The 24,122-nt window shown below is 34.4% G+C and overlaps 1 protein-coding gene across 8 annotated transcripts; it reads left to right on the top strand.

Annotated features, from left to right (window-relative positions):
- The first annotated feature begins 16 nt into the window (after positions 1-16).
- On the top strand, positions 17-23,903 carry LOC124159414 (MAGUK p55 subfamily member 7). 8 transcript variants are annotated; one of them, XM_046535213.1, is made up of 13 exons: positions 17-408; positions 863-930; positions 1,296-1,579; positions 5,028-5,159; positions 5,606-5,635; positions 11,424-11,591; positions 13,788-13,984; positions 14,945-15,063; positions 19,245-19,502; positions 20,368-20,570; positions 20,698-20,838; positions 21,147-21,469; positions 22,405-23,903. In XM_046535213.1, the coding sequence occupies exons 2-12, from the start codon at positions 894-896 to the stop codon at positions 21,321-21,323; spliced, it is 1,746 nt and encodes a 581-aa protein (XP_046391169.1). In that variant the 5' UTR covers positions 17-408; positions 863-893; the 3' UTR covers positions 21,324-21,469; positions 22,405-23,903. The 8 variants fall into 8 exon arrangements, with proteins under 8 accessions (XP_046391169.1, XP_046391165.1, XP_046391171.1 ...); XM_046535209.1 differs by having other exon boundaries at positions 19,146-19,502; XM_046535215.1 differs by having other exon boundaries at positions 18-408; positions 19,323-19,502.
- Positions 23,904-24,122: the final 219 nt, after the last annotated feature.

Genomic DNA, 24,122 nt, shown 5'->3' with positions numbered 1-24,122 from the left:
TCACCGTTTAAAGAAATTATAACAGTTAGGAAAGCAATAACACATGTTCTCTCTAAGAAAAAATACACTATCCCCTCCAGTGAGTATCTTAAACATGTTTAAGTTTAAGTATTCACATGAAGTTTCGCTCGACTGTGTAAAGGCGTGGCAGACGATTCGCTGTAGACATTTGAATAAGCGCTCATTAATGAAAGTTTATATCCAAAGAAATGGAAACAAAGGCATCGGTTTATTTAAAACCCTGTTGACCCTCTCCCGTAACATTAAGTCCGTAATCTAATTATTGGAAAAGAATAACGCCAGGTACGATCGGCATCAGTTCAAAACAATATGGCGTTAGTCCAAAACAGTGCCTGTTCGATATAAGGAGAGAGTATATGTTTTGTCATTAATGGGATCATAGTTCGAGTGAGTATCCGTATATATTTGGAGAATTATACCCCCTACTTTAATATATCCCTTCTATTGATCTGATAGCACCACTGCCTTAACCATTAAGTGACCCTTCAAGCGTCTCATGTTACAGACCCTTTATTTGTCTATGCAGTAAAATTAAAATGGCCTAATCTGTTTTTTCCATTGACAGCTCTTTGAACCCTTTAGCATTAATTTGCGAATACGTGATGCAGTTTCTTTAGCGTCCTAATTTTTTCATAATTGAAATCACGTATTTCATCGATCTTTTAAGAAGATTTATTGAGGTTTCTCTCCTTTGGCCTCTGCATGCCCTATATACTTAACTGAGATATTCTCTATGCGTTATCTATCTAAATGAGTGTTATGTGGTTTCATCAAATTGTTGAATGTACGTATGATTGATTACGAATGCCAATTCCAGCTCTGAACTAACTAATCATTCCAGGAAGTTCGTGTCGCCCACATCTGATATTAGGATGACTGCAGTAATGGCTAATGGAAACTGGGATCCAGGTAAGGATATGAGCCTCATTTCGTGTTCTTTTATCGCATTTTATCTCATTAAAATAGCTCTGTGATGAATAAATTCACCCGCCGCACGAAATTGTTGGGGGACTAATTTTAGAGTTGGCCTTCTTTAATGTTTTTATGTCGCAGAACCAGTTTTAGCCTGTGATTGATTATTTTCAGTTCACACATCTCCTAAAAATTCATCTTGCCTATTTACTTTTGTGAATATGTATCTTGAAAGTTAATACACCAACTTTCCAAAAATTAATTCGTGTATTGACGGTTAAGTTTCTTATTGTTTTCTTCAGATCGTTAATTTCTATTGCACAAATAAAGTCAATGCATTAATTTACTGTCATTTTTTGTAGCATTATCTCGTCTGCTAGTATCTCTGGAGGAGGTGCGCCAGCAGCTTCCCAGCTCCGAAGAAGAATTTGGTTTTCTCAGTGGACTTCTGCAGTCAAGAGAGCTAAATGCCTTAGTTCAAGTCCATAATAAAATAATTAGTAATGGCAAAGATGAGAAGTTCCACCCCATGCTCTCCAATGCAATGCAAGTGGCTTTAGAAGTTTTGGATGTTGTCTCCCAACGAACTTCTATTCAAGCCGATTGCAAGGAGATATTTTTCTTATTGCAAAAACCTCATATGCAGGTAATAAATTTACTTAAAATTCTATTCTCAGTATTAATTTTGATTATTAATGCTCTAGTAACACTCATGCTCATGTAGCTCCAAAAATTAATATTTTTATAAAAGTGATCCCTATTGGGATATGTGTATACATGTATAATTAGAAACTTCTGGGAAAAGAGTGAAAAAATAGGTTCATGACTGCAATTTTAAAAATACAGGCATGTTCCATGTATTTAAATCGAAGATGCCTGTATAATTTTAAGTGCTGTTTAGTGATCTCATTTTTTATGGGTTTCTTTCTCTGTATGCTGAATTCATTAGCTCCTCTTCAGTATATTTGGGTCAAGTAGTTAAGTAGGTATCAAGAAGGGATTTTTAAACTGCATAATAGTGAAGATATTGGGAAGTATGTATCCAATATTTTATGTTTTAAGATCCCTCCTGTTGCCAAGGACCACTAGTGATGCATTTTGATCCAAATAGTTAAAGCTATTATTAAATCCACTGGAAGTCCAAGTTAAAAATTATTTTTATTAAGTAGGTCAATAAGTTCAAGTGGATGCATGACTCAACTTGAAAAATATAGGCATCTTCGACTCATAAAAATGGAAGTTGACTATGTTATTTCAATTGCAGTTTAGTTATGCCGTACAATAAATACAAATTGATTTTGCAATAGACTAAAATGTTGGTATCTTATGTACGCTCCACTGGAATTTTCTTTACCGGTCATATTTACGTTCATGTGCTTGACTAGTCACAGATGGATCTTCTAGAGAGTAAAAATGTACTTATTGTATATTGTCCACGATCCAACTTATTTACTTAATCATCATCTTACTTTGTCTACAAAATTATGCTAAAGTACCAACCTTTTTGAAATGCAATTAGCATTGAATGATAACTGAGGTCATAGTGTGTGGGGTAATATGTTGAGGATTCAAGCTAGGTCAGCTGGTTGGTGATTGGCCATGACCTGAGGTGGCTTTGGATTGGCCTTTTAAGCCACTTCAGATTCCAGCCAAGGACCCCCTATGATGCCAGCCCACCCTTGGGTCATGCCTAAATTCATCAATTCAGGGATTGGAGGGATCTTCAATAATTCTACTACAGTTGATCGGGAAATAAGTTTAAATCCAATTAAGGCCCTGTTCTCTGGGAGACTGTATAATCAGTACCTCTTAAAATTCCCCATTTGTAGTTGGTGTGTCCAAAATTCTCTTGTCCCAGCAACACGTTGCAGTGCCTCATAGCAGTGAAACTGGTAAAGGGGCACATGAAGAGAATTGACTGACATCCTCAGGTTTTTCACAGCTGCGTCAGTCTTGGCATTTTTTTCTAATTTTTGATCTGGATGTCCTTTGTACCAGTGTGCGAGAAATAGTATTTATTGTACACCACAATATTAAATTCAAACTAAGAAATAAATTTTCGTGAGTCACGACTACATATCCTTTGTATACCTCAGCAACATAGAGTTGCAGTGATAAACAAAGCAGCAAATAGCCGATAAATTGACCATGCCTTGTCTGATTCAATGACAATGAGGAAAAAGTAGATAACATCTGAACCTTCTCTAGCTATTCATGCCGTCCTATTTTGGAAAGGAATGCATGGAGATTGCTATTTTTAGCTAAATATACAAAAAATATCTGTTTGAGAATTCAGTTCTTTTTGTATGATAAAAGAGGTGCAAAATTTTTGCGAACTACAACAACAAGACGTTGGAGTGAAATGTATGTACTTGGTTTCGTGAAACTTACTCAGTCAGCTCTTTGAAAATTCATGTTTTGGTGGTTGTATTGCAGAAACTGTCAACCTGACCCTGAAAAAAGTCCTAGTAGAGTGGATTTTTAGAGTTGGTTTTGTAAGAACTGTAATCATTCACTAGTAAAAAGGCAACTATGGTAGAACATTGCTGTTAACATTTTTCCGCAACTTATGTCCCTAATGGATAAATGGGGAGCATTATAGCCTAATGGTGAAATCATTTGGCTGCTGATTATTATGGGTTCAAATCCCAGATGAAGCCTTCGGACCCCTTTTTCAAATGAAAATCCTCAAAGTGCAAGGTTGCCCAAGGAAGGAGGTGGTCCCTGTGAATGTGTGAAGGTCACATGCCTGTGGCCTAGTCTGGGTTGAGATCTACCCTCACCCAACTAAATCAACCTTTGGGTAGAATCACTCCATGAGTGAGTGAAGAGTAAAATATGAGTTCTTTTAATATCCCAAGCATGTTCTATTTTGTTGTGTCAGTTGTTCAATTACTGTTTTCAAAGGTGTTTTGTGATAAAAAGAACACAGATTCTATCCTTATCTATTCTAATTTACTGTATTATTGAAGCTCTGAGTGAGTGGAGTCACTATTAGACTCTACATGCGATAATATTGGAATTCTGTGTAAATTTGACTATGCATAATTGATCCTTTCTGAAAATTTAACATATTATAAATTGAACAATAAAAATTTATGGTACCTTTTCACACGATTTATTCAATACGACCGGTTGCAATGCAGTGACTGTGAGACCTGTTACATAGGCCAGACTGGTCGTTCGTTCCGATTAAGAACAGAGGAACACGGAAGGCATTTGAGAAACGGGGAGATAGACAAATCGCATTTCGCGAAACACTTATGGGAGAGTGACCACAGGAGCGATTTTGTTCCGGAAGTTCTCCACCTTGAGAAAAAGGGAAGAAGGATGGACTGCTTGGAGGAGTTGGAGATTAGGAAGCACATCAAGGATGGATTTTAGCAAATGAAAATATTTTTATCAACTATTCCCCCCTCTTTGAAATTCCCCTGAAGCTGAGTAACGATCCAACCCCAACGCAACCCTCCCCTACCAACGCGTATTAGCAACCGGATAAACAACAACCAAATAACTGTTAATATAACGATTTCTGTACCTGATGATGTCGCCTCTGCAACAAAACCGGTCGTATTGAATAAATCGTGTGAAAAGGTACCATAACTTTTTATTGTTCAGAATGGATTTTCACAAAGTAAAGCCAGAAACAATCGATATTATAATTTAACTGAAAAACGTTTTGATATGTGTAGAGCCAGGGGAAAAAATTTACCATTGTGTTAAATGTTTGAAAACATTTACATATTGATCTACAGCTGCATGTGTTATCAGTGAATGATTTTTTCGTTATATGAAATCTGTGTAAAATACCTACTGTTTTTAAAAGCTGAAGGGTATCACTTCAAAATGTTGATTCATAGTACATGTGTGCATGCATATCTCTATTTACGTTCACCATTATTGACAAATGGGAATTTGATATCAAGTAGAGTAAAGCATTTTTGTAGTCATCAAATCTCTTTACTTGCAATTCTTGTAGTCTTGGATTTTTTTTAGTGGACTAATTACATTTTTTGCCTCTCAGTTTGATGTTTAATCAGAAATTTTATATATTTATACTGAGCAAGTATTGTGCTGTTATTTTTTTCCAAAAGGGTGTGCTGTGTGCTCATGACGCAATAGCCCAGAAAGACTATTTTCCAAGATTGCCAGAAATACCTGTGGAAGTGGATGAAGATGAAGAAACCATTAAAATAGTCCAACTTGTTAAAAGCAATGAACCATTGGTGTGTACATTTTTTCATTTTCCTTGTGTGTGCATTTCATTGTGCTTTAAAATTCCTCAATTTTAAAGTACTCACTTCCAATTTGAAATATGGTATGTGCATCATATATATTTTAATTGTATACTCAATGTTACAAGATGATACATTTTATTATTAGGTCAGCAGTTCATCATTTGAATAATGTAAAATATCAATATTGACTGGTATGTGGGCATGCATTGATAAATGTTTCCAAAAATTGAAAAGAAATGGTGTTTGTTTAAAAGTTTTATTGTCTTGCTAGCCTGATGGTGGAAGTTTTTAAAATTCTGATTTTTGATGCAGGAGTTGATTTTTTATTATTATCATTAAAAGTTTATTGCATAATTAATTGTGATATAGTTTTAGTATGCTTCTAAAGCTTTTGTACTATCATCGTCTTTTCTTTCATTAAATTGCTTGCAAAGAGTGGTGCCCAAAGTGTTGAGCCTATAGTGGTAAGTCTTAATTGAAGTAGTTACCATTCTCTCAGTTACATATAATTTTGGGGCTTTTTGAATTTTATTTTTGAATGCTTTAGTTTTTTTGTTTTGTTTTTTGACGGAGCTGCAAGTCATTTTGCACCATGTATGTATGTATGTGAATGAAATGACAATGCATGAAGTAGATGCCTCTGAAAGAAAAGAGTGGCATGATTTACCTTTTCACTATATATGTTCCTCATTTTGAAATCACGGCACCAAGAACTGTCACATGTAGTGAAAAATTGCTTTCCACAGTTCTCAGAAAGGGGCTCTTTTTTGTGGACTGTGAATTTACTTTTCTCCTGTATAGAAATCGTGGAATCCTGGCTATTTCATTAATAAATAATAAGATTATCATATCTAGCCTGTGTCTTCAACAGCTACAAAAGATGGTCATTGATTTGAACCCACTTAAATGTTTACATGTGGCATTTCTGTTTGTTTTGAAAGTACATAATATGAAAGCAGGATTGGCTGAAGATGGGCGAAGTCTAGTTAGCGAGGAGCAATTAAGGTGGGCATCATGTGGATCGAATCTTATATAATGTCATATTGTTAATTATGCAAAGACTGTTTCATCATTATTCATGTTTATAGGCATATCTCCATTATACATATCCATTGTCACCTAAATTCATTGAATGTTTTTTTTTTGTACCAATGCAATGTTGGTCTATGTGAAGTATTGCCCAAAGTCCTGACAACTGAAGTAGTGCAAATTGCAAACTTATGCAATGTAACATCCCTTCATATTAAAATTATTGAGATATGATTTCAGATTTAAGGTTCTCATCAAAAATAGATAATTTCTGTACTGATTATTTGGAAAATATTTTTAATATCCTCATCAATTGCCCATCATTAGCATTTAATTTGTCAAAATTTCTCTGGGAGGTTAAAAAATGCAAGCATTACTTATGGTTGTAGTCACAAATAATGGTTTCACTATCAACGGTGAATTTAGATACCATGCTAGATTCTCATACCAAATAATTCTGACGTGAAGCAAAGATGAGAAGATATGAAAAGTCTGTGGATAATATTTTTCCGTTTGCTGTTATACAATGCTTTACAAATGACCTTCGAAAATAAGAGCGGTCATCATATGAATACAAAGTTGACCCTAGTGTAGTCTAATACATCATGCTTCTTCTTTCTTCTCTAAAACATTAAATGTTTGGGCTGATGCAGCAGCTGTAATTACTGAGCTTTCAGAGGTCTAGGATCTATGTAGTTCTTCTAAAAATTGCTTCGGGTCAAAGTTTTTCTAGAGCATAACTCTGGAACTTAATGTGTAAGGCTGCATAACAAGGGCGTACCCAGGATCATAACTAGGAGAGGGCAAACCGTGGTCTAGGAAGGGGAGCATGGAAAAGGTCAATGAAACCAACATTTTAAGAAAATTATAAAGGCACTTTATTAGTTTATGAGATTATTTCCTTGAAGAAAGTTTTATTTAAGTTACATGTGTTATACTAATACATATCATTTTTTGTGGGTTTAAAGAAAATTAGTTGAATACTTTCGTTTCCATTCAGTACTGATTTTGCTTAAAGACGTGTGCGATTTTAGCTTCTAGGGGGGGGGGGCGCAGCTGCCCTCTCTCCCCCCTGCCCCTTGCTGGGTACGCCTATGCTGCATAATAGATACACTCACAGAAGAAATCACATGGATGAAATCATTTGGTTTCTTTATAAAAATCATATCTATGGAAATTTGGACAAGAACTGCTAAATTACAAAAACTTATGGAGAAAAACTTAGTACATCATAGCTTTCCTTCTGTCATTCAGTTTTTTTTTAGACTGTGCTTAGTTGTTGCATTTCCCAGGGTAGTTGAAGTCTACATGGTGATTGGTAGCCCAGACTAGGGAAATGCAACTCTGCTGTGCTTATTTACTGTAAGACCATGAGAATCTCATGCTGGAAACCTTCACTTTATGTAGATATCAATCTATATCTTGCTATAGTTTTTTGCTCGTAGAATTTTGTAATCTAAATGAAAAAGGGACTAATTCAAACGTGTACTGTTTTGCTATTTTGCCAATATTTGCCGTAAATTATAATATGCATCTATAGTACTTTTTCTTATACAATTTTTCCGTGTAAGGTAGTGTGCATAGAAGCACAAGAAAGATTAATTTTACAAAATATAGTGCTTAGGTAACAAAGAATCAATTGAATTGCCTCTTTTAGTTACTTTCTTAACATGCTATACATATTTCTCAGATTTAATCAATTGCCCATTTTGAACACTTATGGACCCCTATTATCTCGAAGTTCTTCTGGCATTTCAAAATCCCTTTCCTCTCTTATACTTCTTGTCTTTTATGCTACTCAAATTGGCTGAGGTATGTATGAAACAGATCATTCTTTATTCATTTGTAACGAGGATAATCTTTTTACGCTTTGATGTTACACATTCTCTTCAACATTGAAAGACTTCAAGCAATTGCTGTTTTCATATGATTGTAAACCATTTATTACCATTTTCCTCTGGATTTTTCGCACAATTTACCAGACACAGGAATAATACCACTTTATTGTAGTTGATACAGAGGATTTTGAGATCACTTAAAGTAAATTACTCAGATTTGAGCTAGTAGACTGCAAAAAATAAATGTGAGGACTTTTTTTAGTAACTCCTGACCTCTTCCATAACTTAACTTCCCTCCCATGACTTCCTTAATCTAACATTCCACTAATCACCAACAAGTTGATTGTTCATACTTTGAAACCTGGAGAACAAAATATTATTTACATGAAGATTTCATTTTAAATTAAGTATGAAAAAATTTTATGGAAAAGGAATGAGAAAACTATAGAATTGAAAAACTAATTACAGTGTAGATTATCCGAGAACATTGAGTGATTCAGTCTTGATATTTTTTTGGAATCAGAATTGTTTTTTAAGTCATTTTAATTCTAATGTCTTTCACAGTTGTGGAAATATACTCTCATACTTATTAATGTGTACATTTTCAAATTTTCCTTAATGCAAGTTTCTTCTCCCACCGAAAACTCTCCTAGTAGGTTTTGAAAGAAAATATTTTCTAATACATTTAGTGAATGAACAGTATTTTCTTTGGGAAGCTGTGTTTGTTAGGCAAACTCAAGGTTTGATAAAGAAATTTTATCAGTGTTGAGGCCCCTAGTTCAGTGGAATAGGTACATGTTGAAAGGTGGGGTCATGAAACTAGATACTTTTTTGCAGGAGAATTCAGTTTTTTCTTCATTTGGTTTATCAAAACAGGGTTCCCACTCAACCATGAAAACCTTAAAGGCCTGTTTACACGGTACATTAACACGTACGGGTTAATGTCTAAATGGATGAATGGGAGAATGAACGCCAAAATGCACCGTGTAACCACCCAACTTGTGCGAATGCATGAACAGAAAATAGAACCTGTTCTAATTTGGTTCATGCATTCGTACATGTTCCGTTCCGGTCCACCAAAATCATTCACGCAAACATACATTGACTTGTACGTGTTAATGTACCGTGTAACCAGGCCTTAAAACTGTGAATAAGTCGTGAATTTTGTCTACCGTGAAAAAACCTGGAAATAGCCGTGAAATTCGTCGTGAAACCTTAAAAACCTCTCAAACTTGATTTTAGATCTACGATTTACCGATCAAAAGAAAAATAGGTCAGTCACTCGCAGACACTGTCCACGCATTTATCTTCGCACGTATATTCGAAGCGCAAATATTGGTCCATGTGTCATGACGACACACAGACCTTAAGGCTGTGATTGGACGACCTTTAATCAAAGTGATCATTAACCCTGGCGAGAAATCAGACACCTCTTCACTTCCCTGTCACCCTCCATTTTCTCACTCACAACCTTTAGCCAGCCCTAAATTTTACTAACGATAGGCGACGTCATAAGAGTACTTTCATTGCTGCATTTTGCATTCCTGGCGTTTATCGCGTTTGCTATATTTTTAGTTAACGTGCGGCCAGTGATTTTTATGAGATTCCTTCCTAAAATGGCTTACGAAACAAACCGTGAATTTGACCCAATTTAGATCGTGAAAACCTGGAATTAACCGTGAATTTTATAATATAGTTAGAGTGGGAACCCTGTCAATGTCTGAGCTGATTGTAGCTGGAAAAATGTTGTAACCAACGGTAAGAAAAAAATGCAATATACTCCAAAAAGTACTAAATTAGGTCATTGATTGAACATCTCCTAATCTAAATATATCTTACTTTTAAGAATTTAGATGAAATCATTAATATATTTGCTTGTGTGTGTTGCATTAACCAAAACATCTGAAGTTATACTTATAACCCTCTGAAGTCACATTTTCATAAGCATTTACATGTGAGTGACATTTATATTGTTTGTGACTAACTTTTTTCATTTCAATTTTTAAGAAGCTGAACTTTTATGTGGGTTTTCTTATGCTATGTCTCCTATAATACTTTTTCAGTAGAATGCTGAAAAAGCATTGTGTTGAAAATGAAAAGTTTTCAGAATGATTTTGCCAAGTTGTCTAAGTTTCTTAGTGACTGCATTTCATAGGCATAGCAGGTTCTGTCTGTGTGTTAGATGTGGTTTGAGTCGAAGTAGTCCACTCTGTTAAATTGATAAACTTTGATTGAAAGCAGAGCTTCATCAGTCAAGGGTGGTGTTTTTCAGTTTCGTTGCAAAGAATGAATGGGCATGAAAGCCTAGTGGGAATAGAATTTGCATACCAATTGAGGGGTCTTGGGTTCAAATCTCCAGTTTAGCTTTTGGATTGTCCTTTCAAAAACCATCAGTGACACAAGCTAAGAAATAGGCTAACTGAACTTTCATGATAATATTCAAATACCCGTGCCTATCAAAATTATACTTTAATTCGATGATTTAAATGCGATGCTATTCAAATGAATGTAATGAGATGTAGTCTTGATTATGAATATTTTCACGTTAACTAATGGGTGAAATGTTCTCACCTCAGAGGAGAGACAACAGACTTCATGGCAAAACTAACTGGGAGACTTTTCACCCTACCAACCCCATTACTAGAGTGCAGGAAGGAAACTGTCTGTTACATTTCTGTAGCTTAAAAATTCAGCAAAATTCATTTGCTGTTGTCTTGTGCTACTTATTCATTTTTCAATTCCAACTTAGAGCGTTGAATTTTAAAGCATTCTAGTTCGTTCATATATAATATTTGCATTTTTCTTGTAACTCAAATTTTAGTGGATCTTGCAGCTTTCATTTTAGTTGTATTTTGAAATATAGTTCTGTATCATCAATGACTGCTCTGAATGCATACAAATATATTATAGCATTTTCTAGTTGTAGTTTTCATTTTAAAATGCCTAACGAATGCAAAAACTTTGCCTAGTAGGTTTTTAAGTTTGCTTTCTTGACACATGCACTTTTTTGAACTAGAACATGAGTTTTCTTTCTAAATTTACTTGTAATTTTCAATAATGAGAGTTGAGTGTTGAAGAATGGTACCCAGATAACCACTGAAGTTGTCTATAATGCCAATTTTCTCTTTGAAAATTGAATTTATTGTTAAATGTACAATATCTCATTGAAAAAGTTGAGTTGTAATGTCTTATTTTGTTGATGGTGTAACTTTGTTTACAATGACACTTCAAACAACATGATTATTTATATTTGACTAATTGATGGACAAATCGATATGGAAATCTTGTTACTGATATTGATCCATCACTTCTTGACGTCATTCAAAATTTTGATCTTGGTGTCAAATATGAATCTTCTTGATATTGATTGATTTTTATGTCCTAGGGTGCTACTATCAAAACAGATGAAGAAACTGGAAAAATTGTAATAGCACGAATTATGCATGGAGGTGCAGCCGACCGGTCCGGGCTGATTCATGTTGGTGATGAAGTATGTGAAGTTAATGGGATAAATGTCGAAGGAAAAACACCAAATGATGTCCTGAAAATTCTGGTGAGCTATGGAAAAATTAACTCTCTAATCGGTTATAATTTCAAGTCTAAAATGGGGACCTTAGCCATTAGACGGATGCCATAAGCCACAAATAGCTTAACTGGAATGGGAGCAGGGGCGGTCTGGATAGGTCAGCGATCACCGAGGGCCCTGGGCTTAGGGTACCCCCTAATTGCTCGCATCTATCATGAAGCATATATGGCAGCTGTAATAGAAAGACTCTGATTACTTTAACCAAAGTCTTTTTTATAATTATAAAATTCTAAGTTTTCATTAATTTGCTTAATTTACAAGATACTCGGTGTAAAAAGTTCATATAAAAATGAATAAAATAAAGGAGTCAGATAAATAGAATAGAGTGAACCTGATTCTTTTTTTAAAGGGTTATTCGAAAAGCTTATTTTAGAGATTTGTATTCAGTGCTCTCCTGATTATCCCAATGGCTAATGATGGGGAGAGACGGCACAAATAATCGGAAAACACGGATAATCAAAAATTTCACTTAAATGCCTTGTAATGTTCATAATTTACGTAAAACAAACAATATATTATTATTTATGCAGTTATTCTGTTATTTAAGAATGCTTACCGGACTCATTAAGAGCTTTCTTTGCCATTTCGCAATCTTTTTAGCGGCGATAATATGGTTGAACTCCTATTATAAATGCTCCATGTAAGGCCTAGTATCAAAAACCGCACATCCGTGGCTGTCTGATCACAAATATAGAAAAGTGGTTTTGCTTGAATGCTTCAAAACTACTGCTTGACTTCGGAAACTTGGCCAGGTCGCAACCGCTGCGTGCCGTGTATCTGCTATCAAGGAGCGCAGTCGCGCACTGCGAGGCTTGGAAAACAGGAACACGGCACTCCCATAAATGCAGCTAGCTCGTGATTGCTTCCGTTTTACGAAGGGGATTATAACGGAAATAATAAGCCCGGTGTATCTTAGAAATAATGCCATAATTCCGATGACTTTGTGTCCAATTTTTTTTTATAAAGATCGCGGAAAAAATTGAGCGAGAGTGAAAATTGTGCACGGATAATCCGCAACAGAGATAAACCGCAGCCGGATAATCGGGAATATGCTGTAATTAAATTTTATAAGCAGTAAAATTCTCACTTTTGCAGTATTTTTCCTGATGAAATTCTTATTTTTATTAACATTTTTCTAGCTTTAAGAATAAGAATAATGTCAAAATCCATTTCCGGGCATGCAATTTCCTAAAATTTTCCGGGGGAGTGTCCTCAATCACCCCAGACTGCCTCTGAATGGGAGAATGAAGTCGTATGACTAATATTCAAAATGAAGGTTCAAAGAAAAATAGTTCCAGTATTATTGTTCGCAAAAAAGATGTAATTCAACAATAATTCTACTTCGTAATTTGTAATGCAGCTGACGTTTTAGATCATGTAGTGTTCATGTCAAACTTCGTATCATTGTTGTTTTCAATACTGATGGGGCTGCAATTTAGGTTTGTAATTTCTTTACATCAAAAATTTTATTTAAACTTTTCTCGGGATTCCACTCCGGTTGTATTTTGTAAGAGTGCCGGCGTTTTGGCTTCTGACTCGTTACCCATTCTCATGGCTACATCTGTGCTCTTAGAAAATCCTACCCACATAGAATACTGAGAAAAGTTTAAATATTGTTCCCCCGGAAAGTGTAAAATCTTACATGTTGAAAATTTTGTAATATCATCTTTTTACCTTGTAAAATCTTCGCCTTTTGTTGGGACATTGACACTGGCAATGGCGAAAACTGGAAATGATAATTGTGAAATTGAAAATAGTGAAAAGGTAGTTTTGTTCCTACGAACGAGTCTATTCTTGTCATATAAGTGATTCTGAAAATTACTTGCCTAAGACATCTGAAACATTTTATGGTAATTGCACATGATTTAGTTTTTGTTCTCTAAATTAAGATATTTATCTCAATTTATTCCATGCAATTTATTTAAATTCATCCCATGCAACTATTGTTTTAAAGTTCTCTTTATATGTTCGTCAAAGTTATGGAAAAAATTTCCTTTTGGTGGGCTCCCATTCTATAGAAATAAATAATTTGATCACTTTGAATATCGAAACAACCTTTATGAGTGATCCTTCCTGCGATGAATGTATTCCATTTGTTTAAACAAAAAGGTCGTGTTTATATGCTTGTATGGTAAAATATTATTTTCCCTTATTTCATTACAGCAAAGCTCTGAAGGAACAATAACATTCAAGTTGGTACCGGCTGACAGCAAGATAAACTTGAGGGAAAGTAAAGTGCGTGTGAGAGCATATTTTGATTATTCAGCCACTGATGACCCGTATATCCCTTGCAAGGAAGCTGGTTTGGATTTCAAGAATGGGGACGTCCTCCACATAGTGAGCCAGGATGATGCTTATTGGTATGCTAACAACTACCTATCATTCAAAATGTGTACTGCAAAACATCAATACTTCACTGCAAAACATTAATACAGTCATGAGAGATCATCCATGCAACATACCGTATGTCTGAATATAGTCCCCCCTTTTTTTCCAAAAATGCCCAAGGTAAAAGTAAAGGGGGGGACTATATTCGAATGCATTTTTTTAACTTTTCCTGAAACTGAAGCCTCAAAATTACGGGGGGGGGGACTATATTCAGAGGGGGACTATATTTGGAGGAATACGGTAATATCCTCTTGATCCCTCTAATTTCAAGAATTTAAAATAGGAGAAACCATTTTTTTGTCTTACGTCTTTAATTTTTAAAACCTGTTCTTAGCTTTGAAAGTATAGGTGAAGCCTCAAAACTACCTTCATGTAAAAAAAATATATGATGCTGAGTTCATCAATAGAACTATTTTATTCAGTGTCCGGAGCTGGGATCACAAATGGTTGAGGACTAATCACTCAGCTTGTGAGTCGATACCGCAGCTGCTGCATTTACTGAAGAATGTTAATGATTAAGCTCTCTAGTAGGTTCAGTCAGCTCTTGCTAAAATTTCATGTGAATATTCTTGTTGATGGGCAGAAATCCAAAGATTTGTATAATTATTTGTATAAACTGTCATGAAAAATTGTTAAATCATACAAGGAATCTTGTGCAGGAAAAATTTTTATGACCAAGAATGCACGAAAATGCAGAATGCGTAAACACTGAAAAAAGATAATTTTTACATTGTTTTAATTGTTGATAAATCAGGACCTCAAGAAATAAATTTTCAATGTGGAAAAATCTTAAATACATGTATACTTCAATTTTGGAAAGCAGCCGTGAATATAACTCAGGGATAGAGAGAGCAGGAGACAACACACTCAAACAAATTAAAAAAACTCACATCGTCTATAAGTAATGAATTTAATGTGGTTGTCTTTCTCAGGTGGCAAGCAAGGAGAGAAGGAGATCGAAATATGAGAGCTGGTTTGATTCCCAGCCGTGCATTGCAAGAGAGAAGAATAATACATGAACGTACAGCCAAGGATAAAACTGGAGAAGATGGTGAGAAAATTTCTCGTGTGTAGTAATTATATAGTTTTTGTTGAGAATACTGATACATTAGTATCTAACCTTTCCATGTTTGCCTTTTATATGAAATTTTTAAAACTAATAGTCTTAAAATGATTACTAATATACTTGCTTGCATGAATATTTATCCCTTTTTGAAACTATGTAAGTGGCTTTTGACTTAAGATATTTCTGGACCTGAAAACGTGGGGTATAACAATTGAATTTATATATGTTTTGGACATTTTGTCTGTGAAAGATAGTATTTTCTCACAAGAAAACCTTCATATTGACTTTAGATTTCTGTAAGGAAAACCTTCATATTGAATTTAGATTCCTGTAAAGTATTTAAAATGCTCCTAATTTTTTCAGTTGCAGCATATGTACAGCATGGGGGTAATCCATTTTCCGTAATGAAGTAAAAATTTCCTTGAAGTGATTTGAAAATGTTTGTTCATAAGCGGTGAAGGTAGAGGGAAGCACATCACAATAATTGTAATTCTAATGTGAAATATTTGTTTTATAGCTGAACACCTATGTTTCTGGTTCCAGATTATAAATTAGATTTTGCACTCCTGTGGTGTCACAAGAATGACTCCAAGCATCACTGAAGCCTAATAACCCAACCTTAGGCTGGTCAATTTAAAAGAAAATTGTCAACGTAAATTTTGCATGGCTTATTGTTAATTCTTATCAATGGCTAGCATGGGGATTTGGAAGGATTTTGTTTGGATTTTTTGTTCTCAACTGCATTTGATCTCCTTTGATGTCTGATGTATGTGATATATGCACTCTTTCCAAGCTTGTGTTTGATATTATCTCTCATATTAATCAAATGTTTTTAAAATTACTCAAAAACGAACAATTCGTAAACCATTTTATTGTCTCTCATCATTGAATCACTATTTTCACCGTTTCTGAAGTAACATTTTATGCAAATAATTAAATTTAGAGCTGGTTATAGAGTTGGAAGCCTAATTTTCACAATAGTTTGATTCATTAGTATCTAGCGAGACTGGAGAACAGTAAATCAAGTGGAGTGAAAGCGTTGTATGAATCATAGTCGCAGTGGGTCATCACATTTGAACCCCCAGCATGCTTGAAGAGCAATTGGGTATTTTCCAAAATTTTAAATTTAAATGTATTGTATTGAAAACATGAATTTAAGTTTTGGAAGCATGCTGAGCGAAGTAGTTTTAAAATTGGTTCAGTATAAACCTAGATAATGAACATTAAAATTGTCAATTTTTCACATTTTCCCAAGTGACCAGGAAAGGGAATGTGATTGGTACGATGTCAAATTCCTTAATCGCTTGTCCGGAAAAAAGAATGGGAAGATTAGGGAGATATTAAGACAAGTATTTTAAACTTTTATCTACTCTGGCAATGAAGTTCAGAGATTTAATTATTTTATAGTTATGATAGTTTATTAACTGAAGAGGATAGTCTTATAATTCAGGTTTTCATTAAGAAGGATGGTCAATGTGATGGTGGGTGGGGTAGCATGGTGGAACTCCTTCATGATGCACAAAGGGTAAGAAAAAAAGACTTCGCTGTTCCACAAAATAAGGTATATATTTGGCGACCGGTTTCGATACAGCGTATCGTCATCCGCCAGATGAATATTCGCTGTATCGAAAGCGGTAGAAAATATATGTTTTATTTTGTGGAACAGCAAAGTCTTTTTTTTTACCCTTTGTGCATCATGAAGGATGATCAGTTAAATACCACTGAAATTCATTCATTGTTTGGTTGTTGTTCAGAACTTCCTATGCAATCAATTTTTTGTGATTGCTCGTAACTAAATAACCAAAGTTTTTAACTTGCTTCAAGCCAAATTATCCTCAAGCACATTTAAAATAGAAGAGAAAACTGAAAAAGGTAATAAGTAGCGTTGAAGTAATTCATTCAGTGCTGTTTTTCTCGAAAATTCAAAGCCTCTTGGGTTTGATATCTGTGTTCAATAAAAAAATATTCCTCCTTTAACCTTAAAATTACTTCCTTAAATGCTCTAAGTAGATGAATGATTGTGCATAGAATATTTTTACTAGAAATTTGTTTGTTGGCTGTTGGAGATAAAGCAAAATGAACTTAACAAAACCAGAACCTTTAATGTCCTACCTCCAGGACACCAGTTCCTCATTGTTTAGTACCTATTTCGGCATATGATTAGGATGTGTGCATGAATGTAAATTATTTACACAAAAAGTTACCAATCGCCAAATTGTATGGGAAGGAATACATTCTGAGTTACAGTCAAGAAGGTAACCCTTGAAATGCTCTACGTAATTATTTACGAGTTTTCTTCTAGTAATCACCCGAAATATTAATCTGGAATATAGATATGTATGAAGGTAAGTTTTATTCCCTCAATAACCGTAAAAGTGACTGTGTGAATCAAAACTTCCGTGCTTCTAGAACATCAAAACAAATATTCTGATGTAGCTAACAATAATATTATTGAAGCTATAAATTCTGGACAACATTTTTAACTATTTGGTGTTCCCATGATTAGTGTAAACTTTTGATATTAGCAAGTTCATGGGATTGAATCTCTCTATTTTAGAAGGAGTATTTTTAAATAATCTTTTTTTCAGTCAGGAATTTCATTTTTTACCATAGCTTCGAAGGAACTTTTCCTTTGCGCATTTTTATGGCATTTGTTGTATTGTCCTACAACTAAAAAATGTATAGCTTTGATTATCATTTAAGTGGTAATTTATTTATTTTCATTTATTTCTAGATTTGCAATCTTTGTCACTGCTTCACATGATCATCACAGACAAACGTTAGGAACAATGGTCTTAAACCCATAATGACTAGACATGGTTATGCATTTACTTAAAGCTAAATATGGTGTTCCCTATGTTGTTTTTGAAAATATTCCAGGAATTTTGCACTATTTAGTTCAAGTATACTGATTTATTAGTGTTAAAAGCCATGAATATTGAAATAGTTGTGGTCAAAGCAACCAATGTGTGGCACAAGACATGCCAAACAAGTACATAAGTATTTGGTAATTCTGCTCCTTGACGTGAAGCTGAATTTTGCATTCAATTTGGTATCTATTTTTTTTACAGAAGTTCCTAGTTTACTGAACTGAAACAATGTTCCTAAAAAGAGATTGTTAAAAAATATTTTTTTAATCTTCCATTAAGGGACTATCTATTAGTTGCCCATAAGATTGTCTCATCTCTTGCATGGCATGTATGTTGCATGTTTTGGGTGGTATAAATGTTGAGTGCAAAAAAATTATTAAAGACTATGCTGCTTTTCTGTCACACTTTACACAAGGGAATAGAAGCATTAATGTTTCTGCAATTGAAAATTTTCCATGAAGTTAGTGCAATATCATTCGGCGAATTTAGAAGATTTGTATTTAGCCTGTTTATTCCATATCATCACTCAATAGAACATCATATGTATTTGCTATTATTTTTTATATTAGCCTAGCTACACATGTTCTTGCAAAATTTTATGCATATTTGTATAGGCATGATTTTCATTGATTAATTTGTGTTTACGGAATGTTTTGTTGATATTGGCATAATTGTATTTTTTATCCAGAATCATAACTGTCTGGATTAATTTTTATGTTAACAAATTAAAGGTATTAAGTGTGAGGGAAACCAAATTAATTTAGGAGAGTGTTTCATATCCTTGCTTAATTTTGTTGGAGTGTGATGTCTGTAAATAACCACTGTTGTCCTTGATTCTTTGAAAAGATGTGCTCCTGAATGCATGTGTTTATAAAGTGTATTTGCTTTTATAATTTCATCAAGTTCCCTTAGAGGTTGGAGCTCTTTTCGTTGAAAGCGATTGCATAATGGACTCTTAATATGCTGCTGGATGCACTTTATGTGAGTTGTGCATGTTGTGTTCAAATAATATTCTTATGTTTGGGCTTATGAAAAATATTCAATTTTTTCCAATTGTGGATAAGTGAAGCACTTGAACTGATGGTTCTTTCTTTTCTGTTCTCTTTTCCTTCCTCTTACCTAATGTTTGTCTATTCCTCCCATTTGGTCCCCCTGAAATCATTTGAATACCCCTATTTAATGGGACCCCTTGATCAGAGGACACAGAATTAAGCAAGGGTAGCGAACTTCCAGTATGGTCCCTCGCACTGCACCTGCTTCCCACTAACTTCCCCGTAGGTTTGTGCTCTCTTTCAGCACTCCCCGGATGCCAGTCCCCCAAGTCCCCTAGATGTGCCTCCAAACCCAAAACTAAAAAGATTATGTACGACACAGCCGAGAATGACGACTTTGACCGGGAGGAGATAGCTACTTATGAAGAGGTTGCCAGACTTTATCCAAGGCCAGGTCTGCATCGACCAATAGCCCTTGTGGGTCCTCCTGGTGTTGGCCGCAACGAGCTTAAACGTCGCTTACTTGCTCTTGATCCAGAGAAATATAAAACCACTATCCCATGTGAGTATATGGGGTTTCCTTAGCCTTGGAACCAGCATTTCCCCAAAGTTCTTAATAGGAGTCGTGGCCTAAAAACCTCCTTTCTTATATGATACGGCATCCTGTTTATTCATTGGAAAATTTATAGCATTGTGCAAACACCATATTTTTAACTTGTTCAAAATTTCACTAAGTTCAAGTCTATTTGAGTTTTTAATTGATATCCAATCACAATTCTGTATTGAATTCAAAAAAGCTTTCAATTGCTTCAAAACAACATCGTATTATGATTGTGGCGTGTATAATTTTGCTCTATTGCAGTTGTTGACATGGTTATTTTAAATAAAAAACAACTTGATTAATTTCAGCCAATATGATTTGTTTGAGAATATGTATTAATCAATTATTGATGAGAGACTGCATAAACAGTAATGATCACCTTTACTCATTGACCAACAAACTTGTTGATAAATTATAGTAAATTATTTAAATTTTTTCTGTATGTGCATATTGCACCTTCAATCAGCCCGACCCCTAGTTTTGGAGTTATATTTTTTTTATTCCAGAGATGCAAAGTAAGCCATAAGGAATTTTGGCTCTATTCATGAACTAAAGAGTAATTTTACTCACAAGTATACAACTTAAGCGCCTAGAGTGTTTGAAGTTGATGGTATTTTCTGCATTCCTTCCAGTGTTGAGCATGTCTAGTAAATATTTTCTAGCCCCCTTCTCTAGATAAAATGAATTAAAATTCCAATTTTTATTTAAATAAGAAATCTGCTTCATCTTCCCAATTTCATGACTGTGAACTGAAGTGATTCCTGGCACTGTAATTTCTTTTTTTTAAGGCATTTAATGCTAAACTCTTTCTTGTGCATTGTAATAGATACATCAAGGCCAATTCGTCCCGGAGAAATAAATGGAAAGGAGTATTATTTTGTTACCAGAGAAAAAATGGAAGAAGATGTGGAAGCTGGTAAATTTATAGAGTTTGGAGAATACAAGGGAAACCTGTATGGTACATCAGCAGAAAGTGTTGAATCTCTGGTCAATGCTGGCTATGTGTGCATTTTGAATCCTCATTATCAAGTGAGTTAAACTGCTTTTTCTTTCACCCTTAATGCTTTTTTATTGAAAGTTATACGAAACAGGATAATTTGAGAGTAATAGTTCTTTGTAAATAACATGTTTACATATTTGATGTTTTCCATTTTAGGCCTTGAAAATGCTGAGAATTCCTCAGTTAAAACCATACATAATATATGTAAAGCCACCTTCCTTTGAAGTTCTTAAGGAGACTCGCCATGGAGCTTTTGCTAGGTCGACCTTTGATGAGAATAATTCTAGAGGATTTACGGTGGGTACATTATCATTATTCCATACAATATATATTGCATAAATTTCTTTCTGTACTCAAATGAAGGCGTCATATTTGGTGGTAATTTTGTTTATGTCATTTGTTCATGTATTGGTAATGATAAAATTGCAGGGGAGCAGGTTTGTGTGGTGGTTAGAGTGTTGGCTTCCCACCTTGAGGGCTCGCGTTCAAATCCTAATGTTGGCAGAGAATTTTCTGAGATTGACTGGACTTTCTCATACTGTCTTAGATTTTTACATTATATTTGTCCTAGAATGAAAATTGTTTAATTGAAATTTTTTTCCCAGGATGAAGAATTTTTGGAAATAATTCATAGTGGGGAGCGAATAGAATTTCTCTATGGACATTGGTTTGATGAAACAATCGTCAATGCCGACCTCTCCACTGCTTTTGAGCAGCTAGTTAGGGCTGTTGCCAAGGTAGAGACGGAACCACTCTGGGTCCCTGCCTCATGGGTACAGTGAAGGAAGATACTCTCTCTATGCCCCTTTTCCTCTCCCCTCCTGGAATAGGCCACAATGAGATATCAGGAGAGCCTTACCACTATCCACTATGAGCCACTTCCTGTCATGTGTGGTTATTATGGTCTTGGCACCTGATAACTTTATGGGTGAGTTTTTCTCGTAGAATTTTTATTTTTTTATGATCCATATGTATGTTGAGGGTAAAATTCAGACTTTAGGCCTGTAAGCTTGTATCCATTGATTTTGTGAGGTTGCCATTAGGTAGTGTTGTGCTAATCGGAGGCTATCATTTCAAATGAAACCGAATTGAATGCCAGTAAAAAATCTATAGAAGAAAATAAATCACACGATACTTATCAAGTATATATGTACCATATTGTATTGACTGGTATTATTGAACTGATGAAGTCAATTGTAAACCATTTACATAATGACTAATAAACCGATTATTATTGAAATAGGTATAATAGCTTGGAGTCAAAGTGAAAAAATATTTCACAGCAGTCCTAAGAATCATTTATCATGGAAGGAAAATTCTTTCAAATTGGTTGTGGCCAAAACCAACCCCACCTGTAAAAGAGTAAAATTTTGATACATTTGTATTTCTAATCTTTTTGTACTGGAGAATTCTAGTTTGCTTGGGAATCAAAATATGCCTGATTTGAGTTATTAATTGTGAGTTAGTGTATAGTAAATGGGAGGGTATATAGGATTCCCAATTCCCTGTATAGGAATTGTCTAGAATTTTGATCAGGAACCAGACTCCCTATCATCCAGGTGTCTCCTCTTCAACTCCTTGCTATTACTGTAAAATTGTTCTGAAAAATTTTTTAGCTGTGGCAGTTCATTTAAAGTTACAATAAAAGTGAATCCATAAAGTCAAAATATTACAGATATTTAGTGCACTGTAGTTGCAAAAGAAGTTCATGAAATTAAAAGAACACTCCTTGAGACTAGTGACATCACTTTGTCTCCCTTAGAGGTTTTGTCTGTCTCATTTCAATATTTTATTATTTCTTTGTTATATTAATTTGTCCTATTTCAATTACTAACTAACTTAAGTACTGATTTCCTCCTTTAGGAAAGCAGAGCTTGGATGGTTCTTCACAACTTGCTAGTGGGATAGTGCACTGTTAGTTTTGTAAGTGGTGAAAGAGGTGCTATTTAAATAGACTTCCCGAAACTTATGTTGGTCTTGGGTGTCATAAGGATTGCAGCCAAATTAGTCTTCATTAGTTAACTATCTCTTTGAAAAGTTGAATTACCAATGAGGAACTTAAGTGCATCCACACGTGATGATGGCCAAAAGTGGAACTGTTATGATTTGATGTTTATAAGGATGAAAGAGCAAAATTATATAGTGGTATGCTCTGACTACGTTTCTAAAGACCCGCCCTATTGCTGATACTCACGAAGGCCTTGTTGTTGGTGTAAGAATCTTGCCAAAGATGTATTCTGTGAAGCTTTTATCAAGTATTCTTTTTGTTTCATATGAAATTGAGACTGAAACTCAAGCAGTCATTCAGAAGTTTAAATTGAAATATACTGTACTTTCTTTTTGAAAACAGGATTTTCTAAGAAAATATGGCTTCATGGCTTTAAAAATTTCTGAATACTTTACATTAGTCTTTAGTAGTGTTTAATAATTATCTAAATTAGTCACTGTTGCCTGTACAGTTTCTTTAAACTTGTATGTGGGTTTTATATGGTACCTGCATAGTATTTATCTTGTCTTGACTGGGCTGAGATTCAAAAGTTTCAAACATGGATATAGCCGTTTCCATTTTGAATGACACTAATGGGATAATTGTACCCCAGCTATGGTGCCAGTAATGTTACATTGTTATATCATTATTTATTTACACATGTATATAAATATACTTAACTTCCTATTGAAATCATGAGCTTAAATATACTATATTTTCTTTATTTATACCTTGCGAGTTGTTGATTAAAATATTTAGCTAATTTTCAACATGTGTATGCTTTACAGCTATTATTATGCTGCCAAATTATCAGTATATATATATCAATCATCAATGCATCTTTGTCTTGAGGTGTATTACTGAACAGATCTCACTAAGTAAACTGGTTGCTATATAGTTTTATTTTAAATTGTAATCAAGCTTCGAGAACGTACGCTTTAGACCTGATAAAAGTTCTGAAGGCTCCCTTTCATAACATGTTTTGTCAGTGTGTGCTCTGGATGACTGGAGAATTAAAGGTTGAGCCTTGAATGCTGCAGTCTTCCTATGTTTTCAATCTACCTCTAGATTTGAATTCTTTATTATTTTATTACCTGATTTATTTTGCTGTTTTATTTTCTGTGGATTGATAAGTGGCATTTTAAAATTTTTAATATGATGATTTATTTACTGTTACAATCTCTTTTTCCTCAAACTTCCTATGTAGGTATTTTTCAAAGAAACCTCTTTCGGAAGTTTGGAGAAAGAATTTTCTGTCAGAACTACCTACTCATTAAACTGATTATTACTTTTGTTGTAACAGTTTGCCATTCTTTGTCAACATGCAGTAAGAGTTTTGTATTATTTATTTGTAATTAAAGAATTCTGGAACAAATGGCTTTGAATTTCCTGTTGAATTCCCGGTAATGCTTCAAATTCTTTCCCTCATTTAGATGGTATTGATGTCAGATAGTCAGTTTGTTTACTTAGGGTATCATTAGGTATGGTCGCATTGGATATGTGTGGTCCAAATACATATCTGTAGACATTATGTCTCACCAGATAATGAAATCAAATCCATATTAACTGAAAAAAAAAACCTGGAATGAGATAT

Source organism: Ischnura elegans, chromosome 5 (assembly GCF_921293095.1).
Source record: "Ischnura elegans chromosome 5, ioIscEleg1.1, whole genome shotgun sequence".
NCBI classification, from domain to species: Eukaryota; Metazoa; Arthropoda; class Insecta; order Odonata; family Coenagrionidae; genus Ischnura; species Ischnura elegans.
The sequence above is the reverse complement of the archived record's forward strand: the minus strand, read 5'-3'. Positions and strand labels throughout refer to the sequence as shown.